Genomic DNA, 25,802 nt, shown 5'->3' on the forward strand with positions numbered 1-25,802 from the left:
GCTCGCTCATCTCTAATCTGTATGTATCATTATTTATTATCTTTATACTCAGTACTCTATAATAGCTTGTTCATGCCAATGTATCCTCTAATGCAGTGCAGGGATAAATATGCTGTACACATAGACTGAGACCCCGCAGAAAGTCATGGGAAACTTGATGCCACCGTGCCAGCCCCCTCTCTGGATTATACCAAGGGGCTTAAATTATCTTGTCCACTTTTTCACAGCTGACTCCTATTTATATCTGTTACAGTCGCGGACGCTTACGGACTGTGTAGGCTTCACTGCAGAAAATAATCACCTATCTGGGGGCATTTATTGTAAGTAACAGCCAAGTTTATTTATTCTATACATTATATCTATGCTTTGCATTGCCCTGCCTCAGTGGCCATTGGAATATAATGATCAAGGAGCAGATTTAGGACTAGATTAACCCTTTCATGACATGGGGTGTTTGGAGGCCTACATACCCAGAGTAAAATTTCAACTTGTAGAATGTTACCGAGTCTAATATATTTTTGGGGCACATGTGGCTTTCTTACTATTTTGTACTGCAGTTAATATTAACTAATTTTGTAGTTTTTTTTTTCAGGAAAATACATTCAGAAATAGAAAAAAAACAAAAACCTTTTCCTCATTTTTCCAAGCTATGTTGAAGGTAGTTTGTTTGGTTAATAATATTGACACCAAAAATGAATCCTCTAACCCCCCGTGTCCAATGGTATGACATAGGTGTACATTGTCTAATGTATGATGTCACTAAAGCAGTGAAAACAAAAGCCCTACCAATGTATGGACACACGGTCATGGACATGAGCCCTTAGCTGTAGGGTTCGTTCACACTTGCCCAGAACCACGCTGTCTTTTTCTGTTGCTTATCTCCATCCTAGGAGCCAAACAGTGAAATCACTGTGTCTGATCTGGAAAACGCTGCGTTTTATCGTGGCAATACCATGATTTTGTGATGCTACAAAGCCGTAAGTGGTGCTACAAAGTTGTGCAATTTTGCAGCACCAAGCAAGGATTTGGAGGGGAGACGGCTTGAAATATAAGCCCCACCCCAAAAATAAGCCCTAGCTGCAGAATACAAAACCTCACCTAAGAAGCAGTGCTCGATGAACCAATCACAGCCATTCATTGAATGTTGGCTCTGGTTGGCTGAGCCCCCGGCTGCTTAGCCAGTCAGAGGCAGCGCTCCCTGGAGTCGGCGATTTTCAAATTCCTGACAAGAAGAGATGCTGAAGATAAGTGCCGGGACCGGGGAGTGTGCTTCTTAGGTGATATATGTGGTTTTTTTATGCAGCTAGGGATTATTTTAGGGCTTTTACAGTAGCATTTCCTACCGTAAAAGTTGCATCACACCACACAAAAAGCGCATTTTCGTGCAATATGATGCAACAGAGAGGAAGGCTCCATAGGGAAACATGGGCCACAAAACATCGCAAGTCGCGTGCATATCGCAAGGTTTTTGTCTCGCCATGTCGAATGCTACAAAACATTGCAAATATGAAGGAACCCACAGGAAAGCATGGGCTTCACATACATGCGATTTATTGCATTGTTGCAACGTGAGAAAATTACACGATGTTGTAGCCCCTGTGAAAGAGGCCTTAATACATGCGTACCTGATGCTCATGCAAAACACGTCTGTGTCATGCAGGATGCCTAAAATTAGAGCATGTGGGTTCAGAGAGGTAAGCACTTTTTGGAAGAGGATGATTTTTATTTTTTTTACTGTTTTATTTTTTTTAAGATTTATAGCAGCCCATTAGATCACTGTTAGGGGTGATCTGTATTCACAGGCATGCAGAGAGGTTGCACACCTTTCTACACCGCTGCAACCCCCCTTATGAAGATGCAATCCCTGTGACGTCATTACTGACATTACAGGAGTCCCTAGCAGCCACCTGAATGCGGAAGCAGAGCTTCCACATTTGGATACACAGCTGGTTCAGCATGCTGTGTGTCAAGGAATTGATTATTTCATTTCCCAGTCACACTACATGATCCACACATTGCCATCAAACTCAGCACATATAATAACGGGCTACAGGAGGTACAGGTAAAATAATGGGATGCCTGCTAGCCCATTCATTTACATGGTGTGGTTGTGAAGGCTATGGCGACCCCTTCACTTTTTGAGAGTTGTAAGCAAAGATATATTTTCTATAATGGCAAAATAATATTGCCAAACAGAACCAAATAATAGTTCTGTGCGGTGCCTACAAAAGTGTCTTGAGAAGAAGCTCTACTTGTGGCTTTCAAAGGCTTTCAACTGGATTGAGCATGATAAGCTTTGGGAAGCACTGAGGGAGGGAGGAGTACCAGCGTACCTGATCAGGTCCCTCTACAGCAACCAAGAGGCCACAGTGAGAACCAGGTATGAGGTTCAAGGTCAAAAAGGGCACAAGACAAAGATGCATGCTTTCTTCTCTTCTTTCCAAGCTCTATGAGGAAGTCATCATGAGGAGGAAGGACTTAAATGACCAGGGTATTGGGTTAAAAATAGGTGGAAGAACCATCACTAGTCTAAGATACGCAGATGATATGACCCTGGTAGTAGAGACAGCAAAGCATCCAAAGACGTTGATCCTGAAGCTAAAGGAAGAAAATGAGAAGATGGGACTTCATCTGAACACCAAGAAGACAAAGATCATGACCACTGCCAACAAGGAGGTCAACCACAAGGAAATCATAGTGGTTAATAGTTTGGTATTCCTTGGGTCTCTCATTGATCATAGATGCTTCTCTCACCTGTCAAGCTGCCACTATTAGCACTGGAGTGTACGGCCATAGTGAGCATGGACCCAATATGGAGTACAATGATGTCTTAGTCACCATCAAATGAAGGCTAAAGGAGATGTCTCAAGGAAGCAGTGAATTTTTTTTTTTGCCCAGTCCCCCTAATTAAACATACATTACTAATTACCCCTGTAAATGACTTTCCTAGCTGGTTTCTACTTACCGTTCCAGCGTTTCAGCAACTTATAAAACTTTTTCCCAAGATGGCCGCCAGCTCTTTTCGCATCGCTTGCTGTAGCCCGACGTGCGCGCTCCCGAGACGCTACCAGCTGTGTCTCCATGGCAACCAGACGCCCCGCAGCCGCCGACCGGACCCCTGGAGTGAACATGGCCGACCAGTCACCCACCGCCAGGCAGAAGGTAACCGGCGCAGCCCCCCCCCCCATCACAGCGGCAGCCCCCACGGCCCAGCGACAGCCCCCCCCGGCCCAGCGCTAGTTCCCCCGGCCCAGCGCTAGTTCCCCCGGTGCAGCGACAGCCCCCCTCCCGGCCCAGCGCTAGTTCCCCCGGCCCAGCGCTAGTTCCCCCGGCGCAGCGACAGCCGCCCCCGGCCCAGCGCTAGTTCCCCCGGCGCAGCGACAGCCCCCCCCCCGGCCCAGCGCTAGTTCCCCCGGCCTAGCGACAGCCCCCCCCATCGCAGCGACAGCCCCCCCATCGCAGCGGCAGCCCCCCCCCCCGGCGCAGCCCGGCGCAGCGGCAGCCCCCCCGGCCCATCACTTACCAGGACAGCTGGACGGCGGGACAGCTGGGCGGCTTCTCCGGACAGCTCGGCAGCTCTGCACCTTCCTCTAACAGAGGAAGGTACAGAATGGCCGCTCCAGCGCGCTCCCGAGCAGTGACAGCTCGTCTGCGCATGCGCAGAAGAGCTGTAGCGGGGAGCACACTGAAGCGGCTCGTGCTGAAAGGAGAAGACCGGACTGCGCAAGCGCGTCTAAAAAAGCAAGCTGCCAGCGAATTTAGACGGAACCATGGAGACGAGGACGCTAGCAACGGAGCAGGTAAGTGGAATAACTTCTGTATGGCTCATATTTAATGCACGATGTATATTACAAAGTGCATTAATATGGCCATACGGAAGTGTATAACCCCACTTGGTTTCGCGAGACCACCCCTTTAATCACAGCCATCGTCTTCCGAATTACAACATATCACTGTGAGACGTGAACATTGAGAATAGCATATGGATAAAGAATTAATGCTTTCCAGCTGTGGTGTTGGAGAAAACTTCTACAACTCCCCGGGACAGCTAGGGTCACCAACAAAGCTGTTCTGGACCGCATCAACCCAGAGTTGTTCCTGGAAGGCAAGATCACAAGACAGAGACTGACTTACTTTGGACATGTGATGAGGGTTAATTCGCTGGAAAAAGAAATGCTACTTGGAATGGTCAGTGGTAAAAGGAAACAAGAAAGACAAAACACACATTGGCTGGACACCATCAAGAAGGACATGGGAATAGACAGGCAATGGAAAGCAGGCGTACAGAATAGAGAAGCATGGAGAAGACTGGCCTACAAAGGGTATCCAAGAGTCGGACATGACTGAACAGATAGAATTAGAATTATAAATGCTCAGTAAGAGAAAAAAAATAATCTTATAGATACGATATTGTTGTTTCTCTTAGGCTGAGCGCACACTACCCATGCATTCAGGTTGTGCCCGAGAGGCTCAAGTAGTACCCATATAAAACTACCATACAGTAAACACATGATGCTGCTCAAATGCCACTGCTGGATAGTTTTAAAAAAGTAACACAACAAATGTTATGACACAACTTTGTGTGTGGAGATTAAGTATTGATGAAGGACGAAGGGACGTAATCTGAGGCGGCGCCAGGCTGATTGCCTATACAACAATCTGCCCCTACCTATGTTGATAGAAATACAAAAAATCCTTTTCCATCTCACCACAGCAAAGTACAAAGTGATCATAGAGGTGAGTGCAGGGGTAAGTTACCTCATAGTAAGGGCTTGTTCACACGGACAGCCCACAAACCCATAATAGTCAACAGAGGGATTCACACCAGTAAATAGACAAAAGATGCCAACAGCACAATCCTTGCCATGATGGCACACATCTCAGGTGGGTCTGATTGTAGAGGGTGGTAACTGCCCAATTGTATGACACACTGTGATTCATTCATCTGTTTGTAATTGTTTGTTCTGTATAAGTGCATGTATTGCTTTTAACGCCATACTTGATAAAGACTCAGGAGAGTCGAAACGGCGTATGTTTTACTGTTTGGAGGAATAAAGAAGTTTGTTTTTCACTGCACCACGTATGTGAAAAAAATTCATCTTGTGCCATCCTGGTCTGATTTACGGAGGAGAGTACCCATTCAAAGTCAACAGATCCATAAAATTGGATTACATTGTCCATATACTGTTCGTTTTTCTGATGTACGGAGGCAACGCGGACACGCTCATAAAGCCCTAGGGACACAATGATGTGATTAGTTTGGGTGGAGCCATCTCTATATAGAAGTCCATCATTTATTTGTATAGCATGTACGATGTCATCAGCAGTACATCTACAGTTATATGGGGATTTATTTGTGATATTTTTGTATTTTTGAGTGTGATGTTTTTGTGCAGGCAATAACATTATGTACAGTAAGTGTGGATCCAGTGTTGTAGTGTGCATAGGGGAGCCGCACTGAACTGTACCCAATATGCTTTCAAAATATGAAAAATGAAGAATTGAACGTTTGCTGGATGAGAGGAGAATGTAACGGGCGTAATAGAACCATTGTCTTGTGAAGAAAATACATCTTTGTAATTGCTGATTATCTGCATACTATAAAATGCTAGATTTCTTTTTGGTCAAAAATCTAGAAAGATTTTTTTTTAACTTGCAAAAAAATCAAATATGAATCTTAAAGTCAGATCTTGCTCCTTGGCTGCTTTTTATCTAATCTCTAGTAGGTCAGAGCTGTGATCCGAAACTATATTTTAGCTACAGTGCCTGATCTTTAGTCGTCTGAGACACACCCCATCACCTGCCTCCTCTGCAGCCTGAACCAATGGATAAGAGGGCACAGACATGTTGTAATTAATAGCATTTAGATAATTACCAGGGAGGGATAAGCATAACAGTAAATAATTAGTCCATTGACAAGAAATGTGAAAGTTTATAGTCTCTAAATCGATGTTAGGGGGTCAACAGGCCAGCGTGTTACCTCTGCTCTGGGTTTCTCATATTTCATAATCTCCACTGATGTAAAAACACCCCTCTGAGATTCACACTGTTTCTGATAATACCAAAGGTGTTTATAAACTTATATTCCTTTGGTACTATCAGAAACAGTATGAATCTTGGAGGGGAGGGTTTACATCAGTGGTGATTATGAGGTATGAGAACCCCATAGCAGAGGTAACACGCTGTCCTGTTGACCCCCTAACATTAATTTAGAGACTATAAACTTTTACATTCCTTGTCACTGGACTAATTATTTACTGTTATACTCATCTCTCCATGGTATTTATCTAAGTGCTATTAATCACATCATGTCTGTGCTCTCTTATCCTGTCTCTGGTATTTATCTAAGTGCAAATTAAGTTTGCCATGTTTGTGCCCCCCCATGTGATCATGCGTATATGTTTTTATATAAATATGTCTTTAGATTTGTTCCATTAAGCCTGAGGAAGAACCCTGAGTAGGTTTGAGAGCTCACTATAACATCATGTATTTTTGTTAGCCATTAAAAGGTCTCATATCTACAAGATTACTTGGTTTCTCTTACTGAGAATAATCACACGTGTAGAAAATACATATAGAATATGGAGCGCAAGTACACCCGTGTAAATGAGCCCTTATAATCGACCCTTTGAAGGCAACAACAATGCTGATATGGACCTCAGTGAAAATAAGTTTGACACCCTTGGTCTAAAGTATATGAAATGACAAACAGGGTCTTCTTTGTGACTATTGGAAAACAAAAAAAAGGTTTGGTCTGGTGTTAGCCAGTAGAGCAATGTGTGATTGTTCTCCATAAGAGAAACCAAGTCATCTTGTAGATATGATACCTTTTATTAGCTAACAAAAATGCATGATGTTACAGGGAGCTTTCGAGGATATCTCGCCCCCTTCGTCAGGCTAATGAATGAAATTAGTTTGGATGGCACATAATTATAACATACAGATGAAGAGGGGAGGAGAACACATTCCTCTTAATCTAAATAAATGTTCACACACAGAAATTTTAGACTGTTTTGCACTTAAAACTTAAAACAACAGACACACTGAGCGGAGACATAAATCATAAATCAGTCCACTGAGCACAGGACAGTTTTATGTGCCATCCAAACTAGTTTCATTCAATAGCCTGACGAAGGGGGCGAGATATCCCTGAAAGCTTGATGTAACATCATGTATTTTTGTTAGCCATTAAAAGGTATCACATCTACAAGATTACGTGGTTTCTATTACTGAGAACAATCACATATTGGAAAACAAACGCACAGTGACTAGGCTGCAAATAACAAATATGATTTTGAAGTGCTGCTTGTAGTTTATGACAGTTATTCATGCAAAATTGGTGTCTGTAATCCTGTTACACAATATGGTGGCTAATTACTAATCCGTAAAAAAAAAAATATTAGCCTTTGCGTTTTTTTGAGGGGTGACATTTTGGAAATTTTTGAATAATGAATTTCTATTTTTATTACTTTCTATTTTAGATTTTAAAAAATGGGATTTCTTACTTTTCTTATTTTACCATTGCTTATACTGGGGATAAGCGGCATCATTTACATCTATCGGGAAGTTGTACGATTGATGTCCAGATCAGCAGTGAAAAATAAAGTCGTAGTGATTACTGATGCTGTTTCTGGTCTTGGTAAAGGTGAGGTCTTGTATTCCATGTTGTGTTTGGGATGTTACATGCATTTTTTACACATATTTCCATAAGCTATATCAGTGATGGCGAACCTTTTAGAAACTGAATGCCCAAACTGCAACCCAAAACCCACTTATTTATCGCAAAATGACAACATGGCTTTTGAACCTGAATACTGAACCCGAGCGCTATATCAGGCCGTGAAACTCGGCCCAATATCGCGCTCATGCACAAGTGATGTACGGATGGATAAAAGGTGTTTTTCTGTAAAAAAAAAAACAAAAAAAACCCGCCTCCGATCACTTCGATGCGCTGCAGGATCAGCAAGTGTCTCCTATTGTTTTCAATGGGAAACCTCGTATTGCACTTGTGTGCACATAGCATGCCTTACGATGTTTTTTCCTGTCCGATTGAAAACCATGCACGATGCATTCCGAGGGAAAGCCCAAAGATAGGACTTGCCATTATTTTTTTCCTGCACTGCTTATGTTCAAAAGAATGGGGTTCATATTCATGCGAGATCTTTGCGCCTAGCAATGCATAAATCTCTGCGATTTTTACAGCCGTCTGAAAGCAGCCTAAGTCAGTTTGGGGTATGCTGCCCCATGCGGAGTGGCCTCAGTAGTAATACGCAGTGTCTCCTATATTAGCCTCAGTAGTAATAGTGACCCCCACAATAGCCTCAGTAATAACAGTGTCCCCTATATCAGCTCTAGTAGTAATAGACTGAGACTGATATTTTTGCCTTCTTCGTCTGTTCAAAGCGCTGCTGCTCCTTTACTCGGTGTTGCTGCTGCTGGTGGAAGTGTGTGCTCCTGTATTCCTCCTCCCTTCTCCTCTTCTCCCGTGGAACCAAGGAGCAGAGGTCAGGGGAGGAGGATCTCGGGTGCACACACTGCCATCAGTGTGTGCATCCTGCAGCAGCGCCACTGAGTGATTACTAGCTGCGAAGCCACAGCAACATGGCTGGTAGTCCCTTTCATAGTGACCCGATGTCCCGAGAGTGGGACAAAAGGCTATCCCACTTAGGGACCCTAGGGATAGCGAGCCACTGGGTCTCAAAGCAGAACTGTCCCCCCTAAATCAAGAGGCATAGGTTCGCCACCACTGAGCTATATCATCATTTGCGGATCAACCAGGCCTTATAATAAGGGAAAATTGCTTATATTTTATTGAGTTATACGGACAGGAAATATGAAGTCCAAAACTATATAGTCTGCCAGGAAAAAAAAGTTGTGGCTTGTTCCATCTCATGTTGTATCTAGAAGTATTCTGTTGCCTTAAAGCCAAAGCTTCTAGAGGATAATACTTCACCTCATGAAGGCACCATATGGCACACAAAGTACAATGTGGGTCTATAAAATTGACTCATAGGCTCTACGGCCACATGCATGACTTTGCCATTGGGGATAGAGGAGGAGAGGGGTGCAAGTCAATTTAAATTTTAATATTTTTACGTTTTCTAGAATGTTCCAGAGTCTTCCACTCCGCAGGAGCACGTCTGGTTCTCTGTGGAAAAACCTGGGAGAAACTGGAAGCTTTACATGATGCCCTGATAAGTGTTGCTGACCCTAGTGTGGTACGTAGTTATTTACTACTCAATAATATGATAAATGTATGACCGCATAGACTTTGATCGTGTTTGCCCCCCCACCCTTAGACTTTTACACCAAAGCTGGTTCTTCTGGATATTAGTGACATCAACAACATTGAAGCTATTGGCAAAGAGATCCAGGATTGCTATGGCTGTGTCGATGTGTTAATTAACAATGCCAGTATGAAGATAAAGGGGCCGGCTCACAGTGTCACCTTAGAAATGGACAAGAAGATCATGGATGCTAATTATTTTGGCCCTATTACCTTAATCAAAAGTAAGTGACCCCTAACATGTCTCAGTAATATGTTACAGGACAGGAATATAATATATCTTCCCAGTATCTATCACAAGATTCAACAGTTTAGCAAACAACTATATAACTTTTCATTTATTAGTTGGACTTTTTTTATGTGTGAAAGTAGAATTAGGGTCCGTTTAGATGAGCCAATATCTTGTTTGAACGGGTGAACGATGTAAGAGTGTGCTTGGGTAGCCTGTTTATACAGGCAGATACATCGTTGGTGATCACATTCACTGTATAAGGGTGCAACAAGCAGAAAGGCAGAGGTATCCTGTGTGGATGTGTTAACGGTAGCGTGTTCATGGTGATGGCTACTCCAGCCATAATGGCTACTCATGCAGTAGGGGGATTGCAATGCACTTCTACACAGTTCCTGTAATTGTCAGATCGTGACGCCAGTACCTTTGAGGGTGAACTCGTGTTTGCAATGATGAAATAATTGAGATTAATCCACGTAGTTTAGGGTAAACCAAAGGTACACAGTTTACTCAGTACTTGGGACGATCGTGAAACAGTTCCCGTTTTACAGATGTTACAGACAACGACAATTTCAATAGATTTGCTGGTAACATACATAACAGGCTTTGATTTCTCTCTCTCTGTTAGGGAAGATGAAGTTATCTGGGGGAGGAGGGGGGGTGGCTCCGGTTATTGGTAGTGGTTTGGAGGGACTAATGTAGAGTTGGCTGTACCATTCAGGGAAATACTGGGAAATCTTTCTCCTGCAGAATGCCTCCTATGTCCTCCTAAGGGCTCATAGCAAGAATCCCAGGACTTGATAACTCCATTGACTACCCTGTAGGACCCTCCGGGTCATTACAAGGACGAAAACACATGGGTGCATGCGCTAATACGCTTGCAGTTACAGAGAGTATTAGCATTTGAAACTAGGTCTTTTTTCCCGGGACTATTCAAACTGCGCACTATAGCGCACAAGTTTGAAAACAATAGCGGGAAGCTAGGTCCTGCCCTGTCTTTCTCGCACGTAGTATTAATGCGCGAGAATCTTTATAGTGAAAACAAAATTATTGAAATCAATGGTTTGGTTTCGTACCGTTATGCGGCTGTGATTTTCACGGCCGTATAACGGGACTAAATCTCGCCTATCTGAAGAAGCCCTAAGTGACTGAGATCGACTGGAGGATCGGTATTTAAACCGAACAATTAGCGAACGAGTCAACGATTTTTATGCCTGTATCAAAAAAATGTACAGCAAATGAGTTATCATTCGTTGTTCGATTGTTGGCTGCGTTTATATTAAAAGATTACTGTTCACTTTTGGTTGAAGAGTTTTTTTGTACGATAATCATATAGAAGGGTCTTTAGTCCGCTTTCAGACTTGCACTAGCATCTCCATTGTCTGACTTCCTCCTAACTTTGGATTGATACGGGTGAAGTCAATATTGGTCCGAGGAACTCTGATCGATATCGCGCTCATAAACATGCGATTTTACATGAGATTGTAAGAGAAAATTACATTGTATCGCTGCACGCTATTTTTCACGTGCATCAAAATCGCAGGTTGTTTGAACAAGATGAATAAAAAAAGCATTACATTTACATGCAAATCGCATTTTTCTCACAGCCATAGGAATGAATGGGCAATATCACACAAGAATAGGACATGTTGTGACTTTTCTATCTCGCATTCTCAATCCAAGAGAAAAATCGCCAATGTGGATAAACGCATAGAGAATAAGGGGTTATTGTCTCTCGTGAACTCCGTCCATATTACAATTGCATGAAAGTAGCGCGAGAAAAATTGCCGGTCTTAGAGATGGACAATGAAAATACCGGAACCATCGGACCTCGTACATGCGGGACCTGAGGGGCGCCAAATGGACCCCGTGGACCCCAATGGAGTCAGTCCAGTTTCTTGCATGCAGGCCGAAATTTTCCCAGGTGAAATAGTGCAATATGCTGCACTATTCCCTCTGGGACTTTGTGCCGAATCTCTGCTTGAGGCTCCTATGAGAACAGAGTAAGGGTCTGTGTAGACCTGCCGATTTGTAGTTTGAATGAGCAAAGAGTTTGCCTGTTTCTACGCGCAGATACATTTTTGGCTCGTTCAAACGAGAAATCATTCAGTCATTCACATTCGCTGTATAGGTAACTGAGAATGACTGAATAATCGCTATTTAGCCCGAATGATTAACGAACGAGCAGACGCTGATTTTTATGCCTGTATAAAATCTTATTGAGCAAAAAGCGAACAATTTATCATTCATCATTCATTAGCTGCGTTTACACTGAACAATTATTTTTGCTCATTTGAACAATTTTTTGAATGAATCGTTCCCTGTAAAAAGGGCTGCAAGAAAAGAGAAGCACTTAAGTGCGCTAAGTGAAAGCAAGCTTAAAGGGGTCATTACAACAAAACCCGTCCACCTGCTCGGCCCGGCCTAAAGTATCGGCGGCGACTTCCGGGTGGACGGCCTGGCGGGAGTCGGGGGTCGTCTGCTACTAATCAGGGGCTGCAGCGTAACTGTACATACGTCACCGTACGTGCTCCTGCTACACATGTATGGTGATACTGCGGCCTCTGATTGGACGCAGACGACACCAAACTTCCGCCGGGCCGTCTAGCCAGAAGACACAAGCAACATTTTAGATTGACAAACCTTTGACTCAAACGTAACATTATCACTTTATAAACCAGATTGTGGTATGGGGCCGAGCTGACGCATGGATTGTTATCTGGACTTGGTGATAAGGGCAGTTGACTTCTGTGATCCGTCTAAGTAATATATCCGTCTCTTCCTCCTGCAGCTATCCTTCCTCATATGATTTCTCGGAGGACCGGACAGCTTGTTCTAGTGAACAATATACAAGGAAAACTGGGAGTTCCCTTTCGCGCAGCCTGTGAGTATTCACATCAGCCATTGGTGGGGTCTAGTAATTATGGCGGGTCAGTAAGACAGAGTAGAAACTGCTGAAACTGACAGTAATATTTTTTAGAAAAACAATATAATATTTTGGAATTAAAACATTTAGCTGGAAGGGTGTTTATATGTCGCAATCTCTGTCCAGACGGAGCAACGAAACACGCCATACAGGGTTTCTTCGACTGCCTGAGGGCCGAAGTAGAGGAGTTTGATGTCTTTGTCAGCACCGTCAGTCCTACGTTCATCCGGTCATACCATGTTCAGCCTGAGCCTGGGAACTGGGAAGCCTCCATCTGGAAATGTAAGGCATCAGTGGTGATATTACCAGGGGTGAGGCTGCAAGAGCCTAGTATTTTTTTTTTTATTAAATGTGTTTTCCAAGTATATTTTGTTTCCCTAATGTGCAAGCAATGCTCAAAAATTATACAAGAGCCTATAGTCACCAGCTCCAGATCCCACTGCACCTCCTATTCTCCCAGCCAGCTCTGCTTACACCCTGCAGTTGTGTAAGGGGGTAGCGCCGTGCAGTGCTCCTCCTTACACAGGAGCAACTCTCAGCCACTTAGACCAGCGGTTATGACATCTGCTGAGTAAACCTCTGCCCCAATGCAAGACTGGGGGGACTTCCCAATCCCTTTTAACTTGCTCTCCTCATAATAATGACAAAGACCATGAGTATTGCTGGCATAAATTTTGTGGGAAAGCCACAGCTTTATTTAAAATTTTTAACCGAACATTTAACTTTCCTTAACTACTATTTCTTCCCATGCCTACAAAATGTCTTGTTAAACTTGCTGATAGTCCAATAACTGTAAACAAGTGTGAGAAAGCCCATAATGGCCTGTAAACGCCTTCCTTCCCCAGCTGGCATGGAAAGTCCAATTTTTACCGCCAACAGCTGTGACGACTTGAATAACCATGGTGACATGCCACTCAGCTTTTAACTGCAACCCCCCTCCCCCCTCAGCTCAGAGGGCGGGTGGGCGTCTTCTCCCTTCTTCTTCTCCACGTGGACTGCCGACTCCTCCTCTTCCTCTCTCCTCTTCCTCCACTGCAAGTCCCTCCTCCCTGGTCGCTTCTTCTATTAACCCTTTCTTGCCCCTCATGCCCCCCAGTCCCTAGCCCTCTCGCTATTTGCTCTGTTGCTTCCTAGGAGTCCTGCTGGGGAGAAGAGTCCACCGCTTGTCAGCACTGGTCTACCCCTCCGCCGGCCCAGCGCTACGGCCAGGGAGAAGAAGAGTAATGCAGGAGGTGCACAGAGATGCCAGTTCAATTCCCACTCCCCTACCAGATCAGCGTCAGGGAGTGGGGAAAGGTAGAGGCACAGAAGGCACAAAGTTGTTATAGGGGGAGGCTCTGACACGGTTAGCGCCTCAGTGCTGTGAAGTTCAGCTCCATGATTGGGAAATGAACATGGCATGGCCTGATCCCCTCCCAGAGCCCAGAGAAATCTTTGGTGCCAGAGGCGCCTACTATATGGGGATAAGGAGCTGCGCCACAGCTTCAGACACAACTCCTATTGCAGTGAAAGAAAGTCTGTGAGAGCAAAGACACAGAGGCAGCAGTGCAGTGTATGTGACACCGGCTATTGCAAAAGGCCTATGCTGTGGGTCGTTTCCCCTTACCGGGGAGCTGCCCAGGAGGATAGAGTAAGAGACAGTGACCACCAAGTGCCCTGACAACCCGGGTGACCTAAGATGGAGGACTAGCTGCATTCCTGGGGTGATGCACTCCCCCCCATAGCACCAGACACTGCGACGGCGGTGCCACAGAAATATGTTGGGTGCTGCAAGAGGTCTGCAAAATTAATGTAAACAAAGAGAAGCAAAAGTGAGCAGCAGGCAATGTTCCGAAAAAGCATGAGTGTACTATGTTCCCTGGGACTGAGTACTGTAAAAGTCCTGGCCAGGGTGGGGGATAAGAACTCATGGGACAGTGATATCTTAGTATAACGTAGTAACATAGTAGGTAAAACTGAAAAAAACAAACATGTCCATCCAGTTCAGCCTATTACCCCCTAGTTTTGATCCAGAGGAAGACAAAAAAAACCCTCCAATGAGGTAGAAGCCAATTTTCCTCATTTTAGGGTAAAAAATTATTTTCCAACTGCAATTAGGCAATCAGAAAGATCCCCGGATCATAGACCCTTCCGAGTAATCAGTGATATAACATGTTATATTGTATCACTCAAGAAAGGCACCCAGGACCTTTTTGTACTTTTTATTGAGTTCTCCATCACCATGTCCTCAGGCAGAGTTCCAAAGTCCCACTGCTCTTACAGTAAAGACCCTCGTTCTATGTTGGTAATGAAACCTTCTTTCCTCTAGACGTAGAGAGCAGCCCCTTGTTACAGTCACAGTCCTGGGTATAAATAGATGATGGGAGAGATCTCTGTACTGACCCCTGATATATTTATACATAGTTATTAGAGCGCCCCCTTGTTACAGTCCTGGGTATAAATAGATGATGGGAGAGATCTCTGTACTGACCCCTGATATATGTATACATAGTTATTAGAGTGCTACCTTGTTACAGTCCTGGGTATAAATAGATGATGGGAGAGATCTCTGTACTGACCCCTGATATATGTATACATAGTTATTAGAGTGCCCCCTTGTTACAGTCCTGGGTATAAATAGATGATGGGAGAGATCTCTGTACTGACCCCTGATATATGTATACATGGTTATTAGAGCGCCCCCTTGTTACAGTCCTGGGTATAAATAGATGATGGGAGAGATCTCTGTACTGACCCCTGATATATGTATACATAGTTATTAGAGCGCTCCCTTGTTACAGTCCTGGGTATAAATAGATGATCGGAGAGATCTCTGTACTGACCCCTGATATATTTATACATAGTTATTAGAGCGCCCCCTTGTTACAGTCCTGGGTATAAATAGATGGTGGGAGATATCTGTACTGACCACTGATATATTTCTACATAGTTATTAGAGCACCCCCTTGTTACAGTCCTGGGTATAAATAGATGATGGGAGAGATCTCTGTACTGACCCCTGATATATGTATACATAGTTATTAGAGCTCCCCCTTGTTACAGTCCTGGGTATAAATAGATGATGGGAGAGATCTCTGTTGATCCCTGATATATTTATACATAGTTATTAGAGCACCCCCTTGTTACAGTCCTGGGTATAAATAGATGGTGGGAGATATCTGTACTGACCACTGATATATTTATACATAGTTATTAGAGCACCCCCTTGTTACAGTCCTGGGTATAAATAGATGATGGGAGAGATCTCTGTACTGACCCTTGATATATGTATACATAGTTATTAGAGCGCCCCCTTGTTACAGTCCTGGGTATAAATAGATGATGGGAAAGATCTCTGTATTGTCCCCTGATATATTTATACATAGTTATTAGAGCGCCCCCTTGTCACAGTCCTGGGTATAAATAGATGATGGGAGAGATCTCTGTTGATCCCTGATATATTTATACATCGTTATTAGATCGCCCCTCAGCCGGCTTTTTTTTTAACTAAATAACCCCAACTTTGATAGCCTCTCTGGGTATTGTAGTCCGCCCATTCCGTTTATCACTTTAGTTGCCGCCTTTGTACCCGCTGATGCCAGTAACTATGGGATCTTTTATTACTTTTCAATATTGCTTACAGATTACGAAAGAAAATGTAACTTGTACAACCCCTTTAAAATAGAGTCGGGTGGTCCCCAATGACAGACTGAGTCGGATGAATTAGGATATTATTAATGATGTTATTTTATAGTCTTTTTCAGGAAACTAGCGTACGGCGTTCACCCGGTGGAGGTGGCTGAAGAGGTTCTGCGCACAGTCAGCAGGAGGAAACAGGAAGTTTTCATGGCGAACCCGGTCCCCAAAGCTGCACTTTACGTCAGAGCCTTCCTCCCTGAACTATTCTTCGCTGTCGTGGCCACAGGAGTGAAGGAAAAACATTTTGTGGAAGAGGAATAATAAATGTCTCCCGAGGTTATGTTTACACCACTGAATCGCAGCTACATTTTCCCGAGTGAATTCTGCCTTAAAAAAACACTTCAAGTTCCGCATCTTTCTGCCGCGCTTTTTGGTGCGAATCCGTGCACAGATTTAGCCCTGGCAATCGGCAAAATCCACGTGTGGAATTCCGAAATACGTTCTGTGAATTTCCATTTCAAAAAGTGACAGATCCCTTCTTAACGTGGGAATCCGCATGCGAATTACTCCATTGGCAGGACAGAATCTGTGTGCAGATCGTGCAAAAAACGCGGATTAGAAGCTAAATGCACTGCGGAGAATTCCACCGTGTCATCATACCCTTATAATGGGGAACTGCTCCTCAATTCTCATCTTCACTAGTGGTGGCCAAATCTGATGATTCAAACCTATAAACCTTTGTGGCAATCTGCCTTGGAGCGCGTCTCGTCTTCCCTCGACCACAATTTATTTTCCTGTAGTAGTAGAAATGGGCATCATTTCTATGTCAAAAACCGTGTCAAAATCCACAACCAGGGTTTTATGGTGCGGATGTGTAGCTGATTTCACCTGAATCCGCACCAAACTGTGCCAAAATCTGCACCAATAGTGTGGATTGTGACAAGGTTTTTTTAAGATGAAATTACATGGATTTTGGTGCAAATTTTCAATAGCCAAACATCCACACCCTTCCCGCTACGTGTGACTGTACCCTGAATAGGTCCATGAGTCTGAGCTGATTAAGGCCTTGTTCACATCTGCATTCTTCTATCTGTTTTTTAGCTCTGCTTTTACACGAAAAGTGGGTTTTAACTGATCTGGAAGGGCCCTTTCACATGGGATGGAATTACACCTCAGGACGCAGCCAAATCTGCAGCTGCGGAATGCCACACCAAAGTCCGCAGGTCTAACTGCAGATGTTGATGCAGAATTACAGGTGGATTTTAAGCCATTTTCTATTCCACATCAAGATTCGCGCTTAGCCTGCAGATTTTGGTGCAAATCTTACTGCCGCCTGCAGTGCGCTGTGCGGCCTGTTATGTCTTGTGTGAAAGTTGTCTGAAACGGACGCCCAAACTGAATAGTTTCCAATTGACTCTGCAACTTCAGAGAATGTGAAAAACCCCAGGAAGCTCTATTCTGTCTGGTTTCCATTTTTTGGGATGGAAGAAAGTCCTGCATGGAAACCAGAAGGAATGAAGCAAAATGAAACAAATTGAGTCCCACAAATAGGAATCTTACTGCATCTGCTATTTTTTCAATTCTTCTGCTCTTAAGACGGAATGGAAAAGGTAGCCCTGACATGACCTGAGCCTGATAAGGGTCAGAGCTCAGCTTTCTGGCACAGAGCTCTAAATCACCTGCATAGACATGGAGTAAAAGTCTGACTACCTGCAGCTGCTGTTAGTACATTGCACTCAATAAGAAATCTGTATGCAGTAAGCTACCCCTAGTGGCTGCTACAGGTAATGCTCTCACTGAAGGGGTTTTGAAGCTCTGTGGTTGTCTACCCAGGTGACGGCTGCAGCCAGTAAGTGGCGGGAGGGACTGGGATGTCAGTGACATCCCATAAACCTGCCTTGGTGCTTCTACATTAGAAGCTCACGTGCAGGTTTACGGGACGTCACCTGTCAGATACCATTGGAGCGTCAGTCCGGTGCCATGGTGAGCATATTGATTTTAAATAGTTTTGGGTACATGGGGTGGAGGCAAGACTATGTAATAGAAATAACTCCTTTAAACTACACTTATTTTACTGGATACCATTGGCTGGATGGCATACTTCTTATTTTAGCAATACACTTACCTATACTGACCATATAGAAACCAAAAGGACACTCTTTCGGCCTCTGTCTATTAATGGAGCCCTATAGATGTGTTTAGCTTGTATATTGGGGGCTTTTCTGGTGTAAATGCTAAACTTATGGGAATGGGGCTTTACTTAGCTCATAAATGGCACAAGGGTCTAAAATGCCCCTCTTTTCTGATGAGTGAGCCCTGTGTGGAGCAAAGTGCTAAGGTCTCGCTCACGACCTGAAGGTTGCGGGTTCAGGTATCCGGGCTCAAGGTTGACTCAGCCTTCCATCCTTCCGAGGTCAGTAAAATGAGTACCTAACTACACCCTGCAAAAACAGTCTGCCAAAAAAATGTCACAATGTGACGTCAGCCGAGGAGTCGGTCATGACTCGGGGAATATATTCTGGTGAATACAATTAAGCATAGGGCATGTTTGGACCCAGAAAGTGAAACACATGGCAATGTGCTTCCAGTATGTCTGGATTTGATGGATGATTTGTAAATTCCTGGGTTAGACATTTCCTACATTGCGCTATATGGTCAATGGCTGCCAGCTGTTGGCGATGCTCTAGTATTGCCATATTAGTGGTGGTCTTAAGCGAAACGTGTTGCAATCTTTGTAGATGGCAGCTGTCAAGAATTGGCAGGTAGACACCTGATGTAGCTACGGGTCAGTTTACCTGTATACTTTAATAAAAGTTTTTGGATGTGAGACTAAAATCTACCTCAGAAGAATATTTAGGGGGAGGACCAGCCCAATCCATCCAGTAACCCCCAATATCAGCAGCTGCTTCAGACTATGATTTTTTTTTTTTACCTTAGCCAACCCATTCCCATATGTCTTATTGAGAGATGTGAAGCTGATAAAGGTTGGGGGTTGCAATTTGAACTCTTTGTCGCAAATTCTGGCCCAGGATTTGTCCAAGCCTGCCTCTCAGAGCATCGAACTGCTCTTGTTTCTGCACTTCTCCCCCTTGCCTTCATTATTTTATTAATGCTTGCACAATCTTCTCATATGTTCTGTTGCCTGAGTGAGGGGGAGCTAAAGCAAGTCTGTGCAGCGTTGGGAGGCAGTCAATTGTATAGCAGATGAGACAGTAATAATATAATAATAATCTTTATTTGTATAGCGCCAACTTATTCCGCAGCGCTTTCAGGCATGGATAAATGCAAAACAATACAACAATTACAATATAAGGTACATTGGGTTAGACACAAATGGGTTGAGGGTGGTACAGGAGGTGCAGGGGGTGGGGAACACAGGCAATAGGAAATTTTATGTACAGTTCATTTATCAGAAGGCAAACAGGGTGGAGCACCATAGGGAGGGGCGAGGGACTAGGTCAGGAGATTTGGTATGCTTCCCTGAAGAGGTGCGTTTTTAAGGCACGTCTGAAATTTTGTGCATCGGGAATTGTCCGGATGCCTTGGGGTAGAGCGTTCCAGAGGATGGGTGCTGCTCTAGTGAAGTCCTGTAGGCGAGCATGAGAGGTTCGTATTACAGGGGTGTTTAGTCTGAGTGTGTTAGCCGATCGGAGTGAGCGGGCTGGGTGGTGTACTGACAGGAGGGAGGCGATGTATGGTGGCGCAGCGCCATGCAGAGCTTTGTGAGTGAGGTAGAGGAGTTTAAATTTAGTTCTGCAGTGGATGGGCAGCCAATGCAGCGACTGGCATAATGCAGAGGCGTCTGAATAACGACTGGATAGACAAATGAGTCTAGCTGCTGCATTTAGTATGGATTGGAGCGGAGCGAGTCTAGTGCGGGTGAGGCCAATGAGTAGCGAGTTGCAGTAGTCGAGCCGGGAGTGGATGAGCGCAACCACGAGCGTCTTTAGCGTGTCCGTGGTTAGGAACGGACGTATTTTAGCAAATATTTCTGAGGTGCATGTGGCATGTTTGGGCCAGAGATTGGATATGGGGGGTAAAGGAGAGGTCAGAGTCCAGTGTGACCCCAAGGCATCGGGCATGCCGTCGGGGGGTTATGATGGTGCCAAACACTGGAATGGAGATGTTGAGGGGAGGTCGGTTAGAAGGTGGAAAGACAAGGAGGTCAATTTTAGAGAGCTTTAGTTTGAGAAAAAGGGAGGACATAGTATTAGAGACAGCGGACAGACAGTCAGTGATATTTTGGAGGAATGGTCCAGAGATCTCACGAGAGGAGGTGTATAGTTGGGTGTCGTCAGCATAGAGATGGTATTGGAGGCCGAATCTGTGGATTGTTTGTCCAATTGGGGCAGTATAGATAGAGAAAAGAAGGGGACCAAGGACCGAGTCCTGGGGTACCCCGACAGCGAGAGGAAGTGGAGCAGAGATAGAACCAGCAAAGGAAACACTGAAAGAGCGGTCAGAGAGGTAGGAAGAGAACCAGGAGAGAGCAGTATCCTTTAGACCAATAGAGTGGAGCATAGTGAGAAGGAGATTATGGTCGACAGTGTCAAATGCAGCAGACAGGTCAAGGAGGATTAGTAGAGAGTAATCACCTCTCGACTTTGCAGTCATCAGGTCATTTGTTACTTTTGTAAGGGCAGTTTCGGTCGAGTGTAGAGAGCGGAAACCAGACTGGAGGGGGTCGAGGAGCGAGTTGTCAGAGAGAAAGCGAGTAAGCCGGGAGTAGACCAGGCGTTCCAGTAATTTGGAGATAAAGGGGAGGTTTGAGACGGGTCGGTAGTTAGCAGCATTAGTCGGGTCGAGGGTTGGTTTTTTAAGCAGAGGGGATATAATGGAGTGTTTGAATGAGGAGGGAAAAGTGCCAGAGGTTAGGGAGAGGTTGCAGATTGTGGTAAGGTGAGTAATGAGAGCTGGGGAAAGGGAGCGGAGGAGGTGAGAGGGGAGAGGGTCGCTGGCGCAGGTGGTAGGGCGGGCAGCGGAAAGGAGCCTGGAGACTTCTTCCTCTGTCGTTGGTTCTAGCGTAGATAGTGAGTAGGTGCTGGGTGCAGTGCTGATGAAGCTGGGATCGCAGCAGTCTAGTGGACTGAAATACTGGTCATCCAAAAAGTACATGGCTGCTATGTAAACTAAGGAACCACTAATTGTTCTCTTAAAGGGAATGTGTCATCAGAAAATAATCTATTATATAAATCACATTTTTGTGTTAAATATATATTTTTAAGAACCTTTGGTGATTTTTAAAAAAAATTTCAGTCACAATCTATTTTTAAAAAAAACCCTAAAATTCTGCATTTTTCACAGAGCTTTATACTAGTCTGTCCCTTCCTGATCTGTACAGAAGGCTTTGCAGCAGTCATCTCACTGACCTCACAGGCAGGATTACACTGAGGGGTGACACCTATATGGAGAGAATAGGCTGTGACTATCTACTCCCCTCCGCAGATCACAGAGCATGTCTAGAACAGTCTCCATACAAGTCAATGGGCCTCTACTGTCCATTGTGTGACAGGCCCATGAAGCTGCTGTAAAGCATCTCTCTAAATGCTGTTAAATGCAGCTCAGGAAAAATGGCCGCCCCCATAGTCATGTACAAAGAACAGAATAAAAACAATTACAATCAGAGAATAAAAACAGATTAGAAAAATGGAAAATGTTTATCTGGCTTTAATTAATATAAAAACCTTTTGGTAATCTATTCCCTTTCAATCAGTAGTAACATACACTCTGCGAGAGATGTGGCATAGTAACATTATACAGAACCCGTCATGCCCTATGAGCAGCACAAACTACTGTAAGCTTATGGGCTCATGGGACAATGGCCAGACAACCTGGTGTGTGCCTCATATGTACTCGGCTCCCCATTCCATTGAGCAGACTCATCTCTGCATTGTTCTCTGTGTTCATGTGTACACTGGACCTAGCAGCGGCTTCCAGGGCAGCCAGCAAAGGACCTGTGGGCCAGGGAAGTATAAAAGGTAACCCCAAACTCTGTGGCCATTGTCCTGTGAGCCTATAAACTTTCTAGTGCTCAAAGGACATGAGAAGTTAACTTTATAGGAGTTTTACCAACAAACCCTTTTTTTCCCTATACACAGGATGCAGGAAAAATATCTGACTGTTGGGACCCCCAATGATCCCAAGAACTGCTCCCTGAATGCCCCCGTGAATGGATTGGTGATGAAAATGCATGACTACCGCTCCATTCACTTCTGTGGGAAGGATTCAGCTTGTCAAGTGCATCGATCTTCGCCTGTCCTACAGAAATGAATGGAATATTGGTCGAGCATCACTCTATTCACAGGGGCATTCGAGGGTGCAGTTCTTGGGATCGCTGGGGGTACCGGTGGTTGGACCCTCAGCGACCAGTTATTTCCTGTCCTGTTGATAGGAGATGAATGTCTTTGGTGATAAAACCCCTTTACCTCCAATTTCCTACCTCTAGCTCCTCTCATATCAGATATCATCACACATTGTGTCATACTTGGACAGTATTATGTTTTCTTCTGAGAAATTAAATATTTGCAAACCTCAGGATTGGCCAATTGTCTGGTTTTATTGAATGGGGAGAAGGAAATAATCCCCTCCCCCGAAACCCCTCTGGTGGGGGGTTTTCTCCCATGGTGCCAAAGAATTGGGCATGTTGAAATGTTTTGCTTACACTGAGGGCTTCTTCACATGGCGTGATTTCGTCCCGTTACTTGTGTTCGCCGCCTAATGGGACAAAACAAAACCCCTGATTTCAATGGTTTGATTTTCATTTGCGGTATTCGTGCCCATTAATACTACATGCGGTAATGATAGGGCAGGGTTTGAATAGACTGGTTTCTATTTTCTGAGTGTTGCATGCATACATTTTTTGTGCGCAAATGCACTCATGTTAATTTTGGCCTTCAAAGAGGCCCTGCCATAAGTTGAATCAGTATTGCTGGCTGCAGCCATGATACTCGGCCCAATATCGCGCTCGTGAACGTATGGGTTTTCTCGCGGATGTGAAGCATTTTTCAGGCAAAAATGCCTCACGTCGCATCTATAAAGTTCCGATCCTCTTGCGTGAGTTTCACGCACGATGGAGGATTGGAAGTGTTTCCCGTAGATTTCAATGGGAAACCTCGCATCATATTCGCATGCACATGGCTCAGCATGCCAGAGCCATGCGATGCATTAAAGGTCCCATTGAACTCAATGGCCGATGTGTTCTAAGGAACGCGAAGAGATAGGACATGCCACTCATGTATATGACTCCATTAAAAAGATGGGGTTCATGTCTGTGTGAGGTTTGTGCGTCTCACAATGCACAATTCTCAAACGAGTTTCCCGGCCGTGTTACAACAGCCTTAAAGGTGTTGTGCCAAGAAAGTTATGCGCTATTCACAGGATAGAGGATAACTTCGCGATCGGTGGGGGTCCAACTGCTAGGACCTCCACCGTTGCTGAAAACATTGGGTCCGGAAGGTCCTAGTGTGATGCGAGTTGTGGTCTCATTAATTTGATTGGTAACGCTGGAAATTGTCAAGCGCTTGAACTTGGCAATCTCCAGCGCTCCAATTGAAATTAATAAGAGCTGCAGCTTGCATACATGACCGCCACTCCATTCTGCGGGGACCTTCGGGATCCCTGTTCTTGAGATTGGTGGATGTCCCAGTGATTTGGTCCTCACTGTTCCAACAGTTAACCCCTATCCTGTGGATAAGGGATAACTTTTTTACCTTGGCAGAACACTTCAGGGTTGATGTAGGGTAGCTGTGTAGCTAGGGGAGGGTGGCATGGCATATCTGCCGAGTGCCCAAATAACCCATTCTGTTTACTCTAGTATTTAGGTACAAGGCTAGGATAGGAAATTTCACCAGATGAAGAAGAAAAAGCTTAGCTATGACTCGGATGAACAATCTCTTCTTCCTTGCAATTAGCAGTATAAATACTGGAAAATTACATGTAATCTATCACCGAGCCCCCTTCTTATGTTAGATTCTGTAATGATGATTTACCACAACTTTGTCATATTAGGAGGGGTATGAATCATGGACTATATCCAAAGTCCCTTAGAACCGAGAATCACCTGAGGGTTAAGAATACCAGATATCCACAATACATATTCTATACTTTGTGTTGTCTTATCACCCACCTGCAGGGTGTTGGGTGTGTATGTATGTATGTATGCGTGTATATATATGTATGTATGTATGTGTATGTGTGTGTGTATATGTGTGTATATATATATATATATATATATATATATATATATGTGTGTATATATGTGTATATGTAGCATGTGTTATGGCAGTTAGTGGTTGTGGTCCGATGTAATACTTTAGTTAGCAGTAATATGGTGGAGGAGAATAACTGTTCTGTGCACCTTGTTGCTGTTGGATATGTAAGTATAGTTAATTTGGGGGTAAAGACGGTGTAGGAGTTCCTGTGACACTACGTGGAGGCTTGTATATGGGAGGGGTTCTCGGAGTATGTATTGCATTAAGATCCCTTTCTTGCCAGTTACATAGTATGTAAGGCTAAAAAAAAGACATATGTCCATCTAGTTCAGACTATTACCCCCCAATGTTGATCCAGAGGAAGGCAAACACCCCAATGAGTAAGAAGCCAATTCCACATTTAGGGAAGAAAAGTTCCTTCCTGACTTCAATCTGGTAATCAGAATAATCCCCAGATCACCAACCCTTCTGAAATAATCAGTGATATAACATGTAATATTGTATCGCTCATGAAAGGCATCCAGGCCCCTCTTGTACTCTTTGATCAAATTCGCCATCACCACGTCCTCGGTCAGAGAGTTCCACAGTCTCACTGCTCTTACAGTAAATAACCTCCTTCTATGTTGTGTATAAACCTTCTTTTGTCTAGACGTAGAGGACGCCCCCTTGCTACAGTCACAGTCCTGTGTGTAAATAGATGATGGGAGAGATATCTGTATTGTCCCCTGATATATGTATACATAGTTATCGTGTCGGCCCTCGGCCGTCTTTGTGAATAACCCCAATATTTTTTTTAATCATTTATATTTTATTGGAGATTTGTCAAACATCTACATCACATTGTAGTAATCAAGTATGTGAACATCACGGATATTACAGAGTATCAAACATATATACAGTCTTGATATTATTACGTTATAAGCTCTATTATTAAATCAGAGATCTCTTCATAGTCTCTTCCAAAATTTTTTGATTTTATGGGCTTACACAACATCAGTTACACCATTTAACACAAACGACTTGGCGTCTTGTTTCTTTCTTGAATTGCATTTTTCATTGTAAGTCAACCACCTTCCCCAAGTAGTGGCCCAGTACCCTCCCAGCTCCCCATGTATGTCAAGTGTCTGGGGTCTCACTATGGGATGCTGCACCCACACGTCTAAATACTTCTGATATGAATTGGTATGAATGGCTAGCCATTTTTTTATATAGGCAATGCTCCCCCATATGGTTCTCGAACTCTTCTATTGTCGGGAAGGGGAGGGGAAGACCATCTTTTTGCTATGATTGTTTTTGCCATCATGAAAACATGTCCTATGAGATATCTAATATGTTTAGGAAAGCTATCTGTGTTTAGTAACTGGAGAGCCATATTTGGTGATTTTGGGATATAAACTTTTTGAATCTTAAGAGTGCAAATATTCCATCTCTGGGTATTGTAGTCCGCCCATTCCATTAATTACTTTAGTTGTCTGCCTTTGTCAAGCTCTGATATGTCCTTCTTGAGTACCGGTGCCCAAAACTGTCCACAGT

The 25,802-nt window shown here is 44.0% G+C and overlaps 1 protein-coding gene across 1 annotated transcript; it reads left to right on the plus strand.

The window, feature by feature from the left end:
- Nucleotides 1–253: 253 nt before the first annotated feature.
- DHRS7C (dehydrogenase/reductase 7C) lies at nucleotides 254–16,810 on the plus strand. Its single transcript, XM_066587898.1, has 7 exons — nucleotides 254–320; nucleotides 7,482–7,645; nucleotides 9,106–9,218; nucleotides 9,300–9,510; nucleotides 12,307–12,399; nucleotides 12,568–12,723; nucleotides 16,175–16,810. The coding sequence occupies exons 2-7, from the start codon at nucleotides 7,492–7,494 to the stop codon at nucleotides 16,378–16,380; spliced, it is 933 nt and encodes a 310-aa protein (XP_066443995.1). The 5' UTR covers nucleotides 254–320; nucleotides 7,482–7,491; the 3' UTR covers nucleotides 16,381–16,810.
- Nucleotides 16,811–25,802: the final 8,992 nt, after the last annotated feature.

The sequence above is a fragment of the Eleutherodactylus coqui genome, chromosome 13 (assembly GCF_035609145.1).
Source record: "Eleutherodactylus coqui strain aEleCoq1 chromosome 13, aEleCoq1.hap1, whole genome shotgun sequence".
Taxonomy (NCBI): domain Eukaryota; kingdom Metazoa; phylum Chordata; class Amphibia; order Anura; family Eleutherodactylidae; genus Eleutherodactylus; species Eleutherodactylus coqui.

What these genes read in the sequence shown, in the direction of transcription:
- DHRS7C (XM_066587898.1), top strand. Translation starts at nt 7,492, where the DNA reads ATGGGATTTCTTACTTTTCTTATTTTACCATTGCTTATACTGGGGATA. An exon ending in CCCTATTACCTTAATCAAAA is followed by an intron (nt 9,511 to 12,306) that starts GTAAGTGACCCC and finishes TTCCTCCTGCAG; the next exon opens with CTATCCTTCCTCATATGATT. An exon ending in AGTTCCCTTTCGCGCAGCCT is followed by an intron (nt 12,400 to 12,567) that starts GTGAGTATTCAC and finishes ATCTCTGTCCAG; the next exon opens with ACGGAGCAACGAAACACGCC.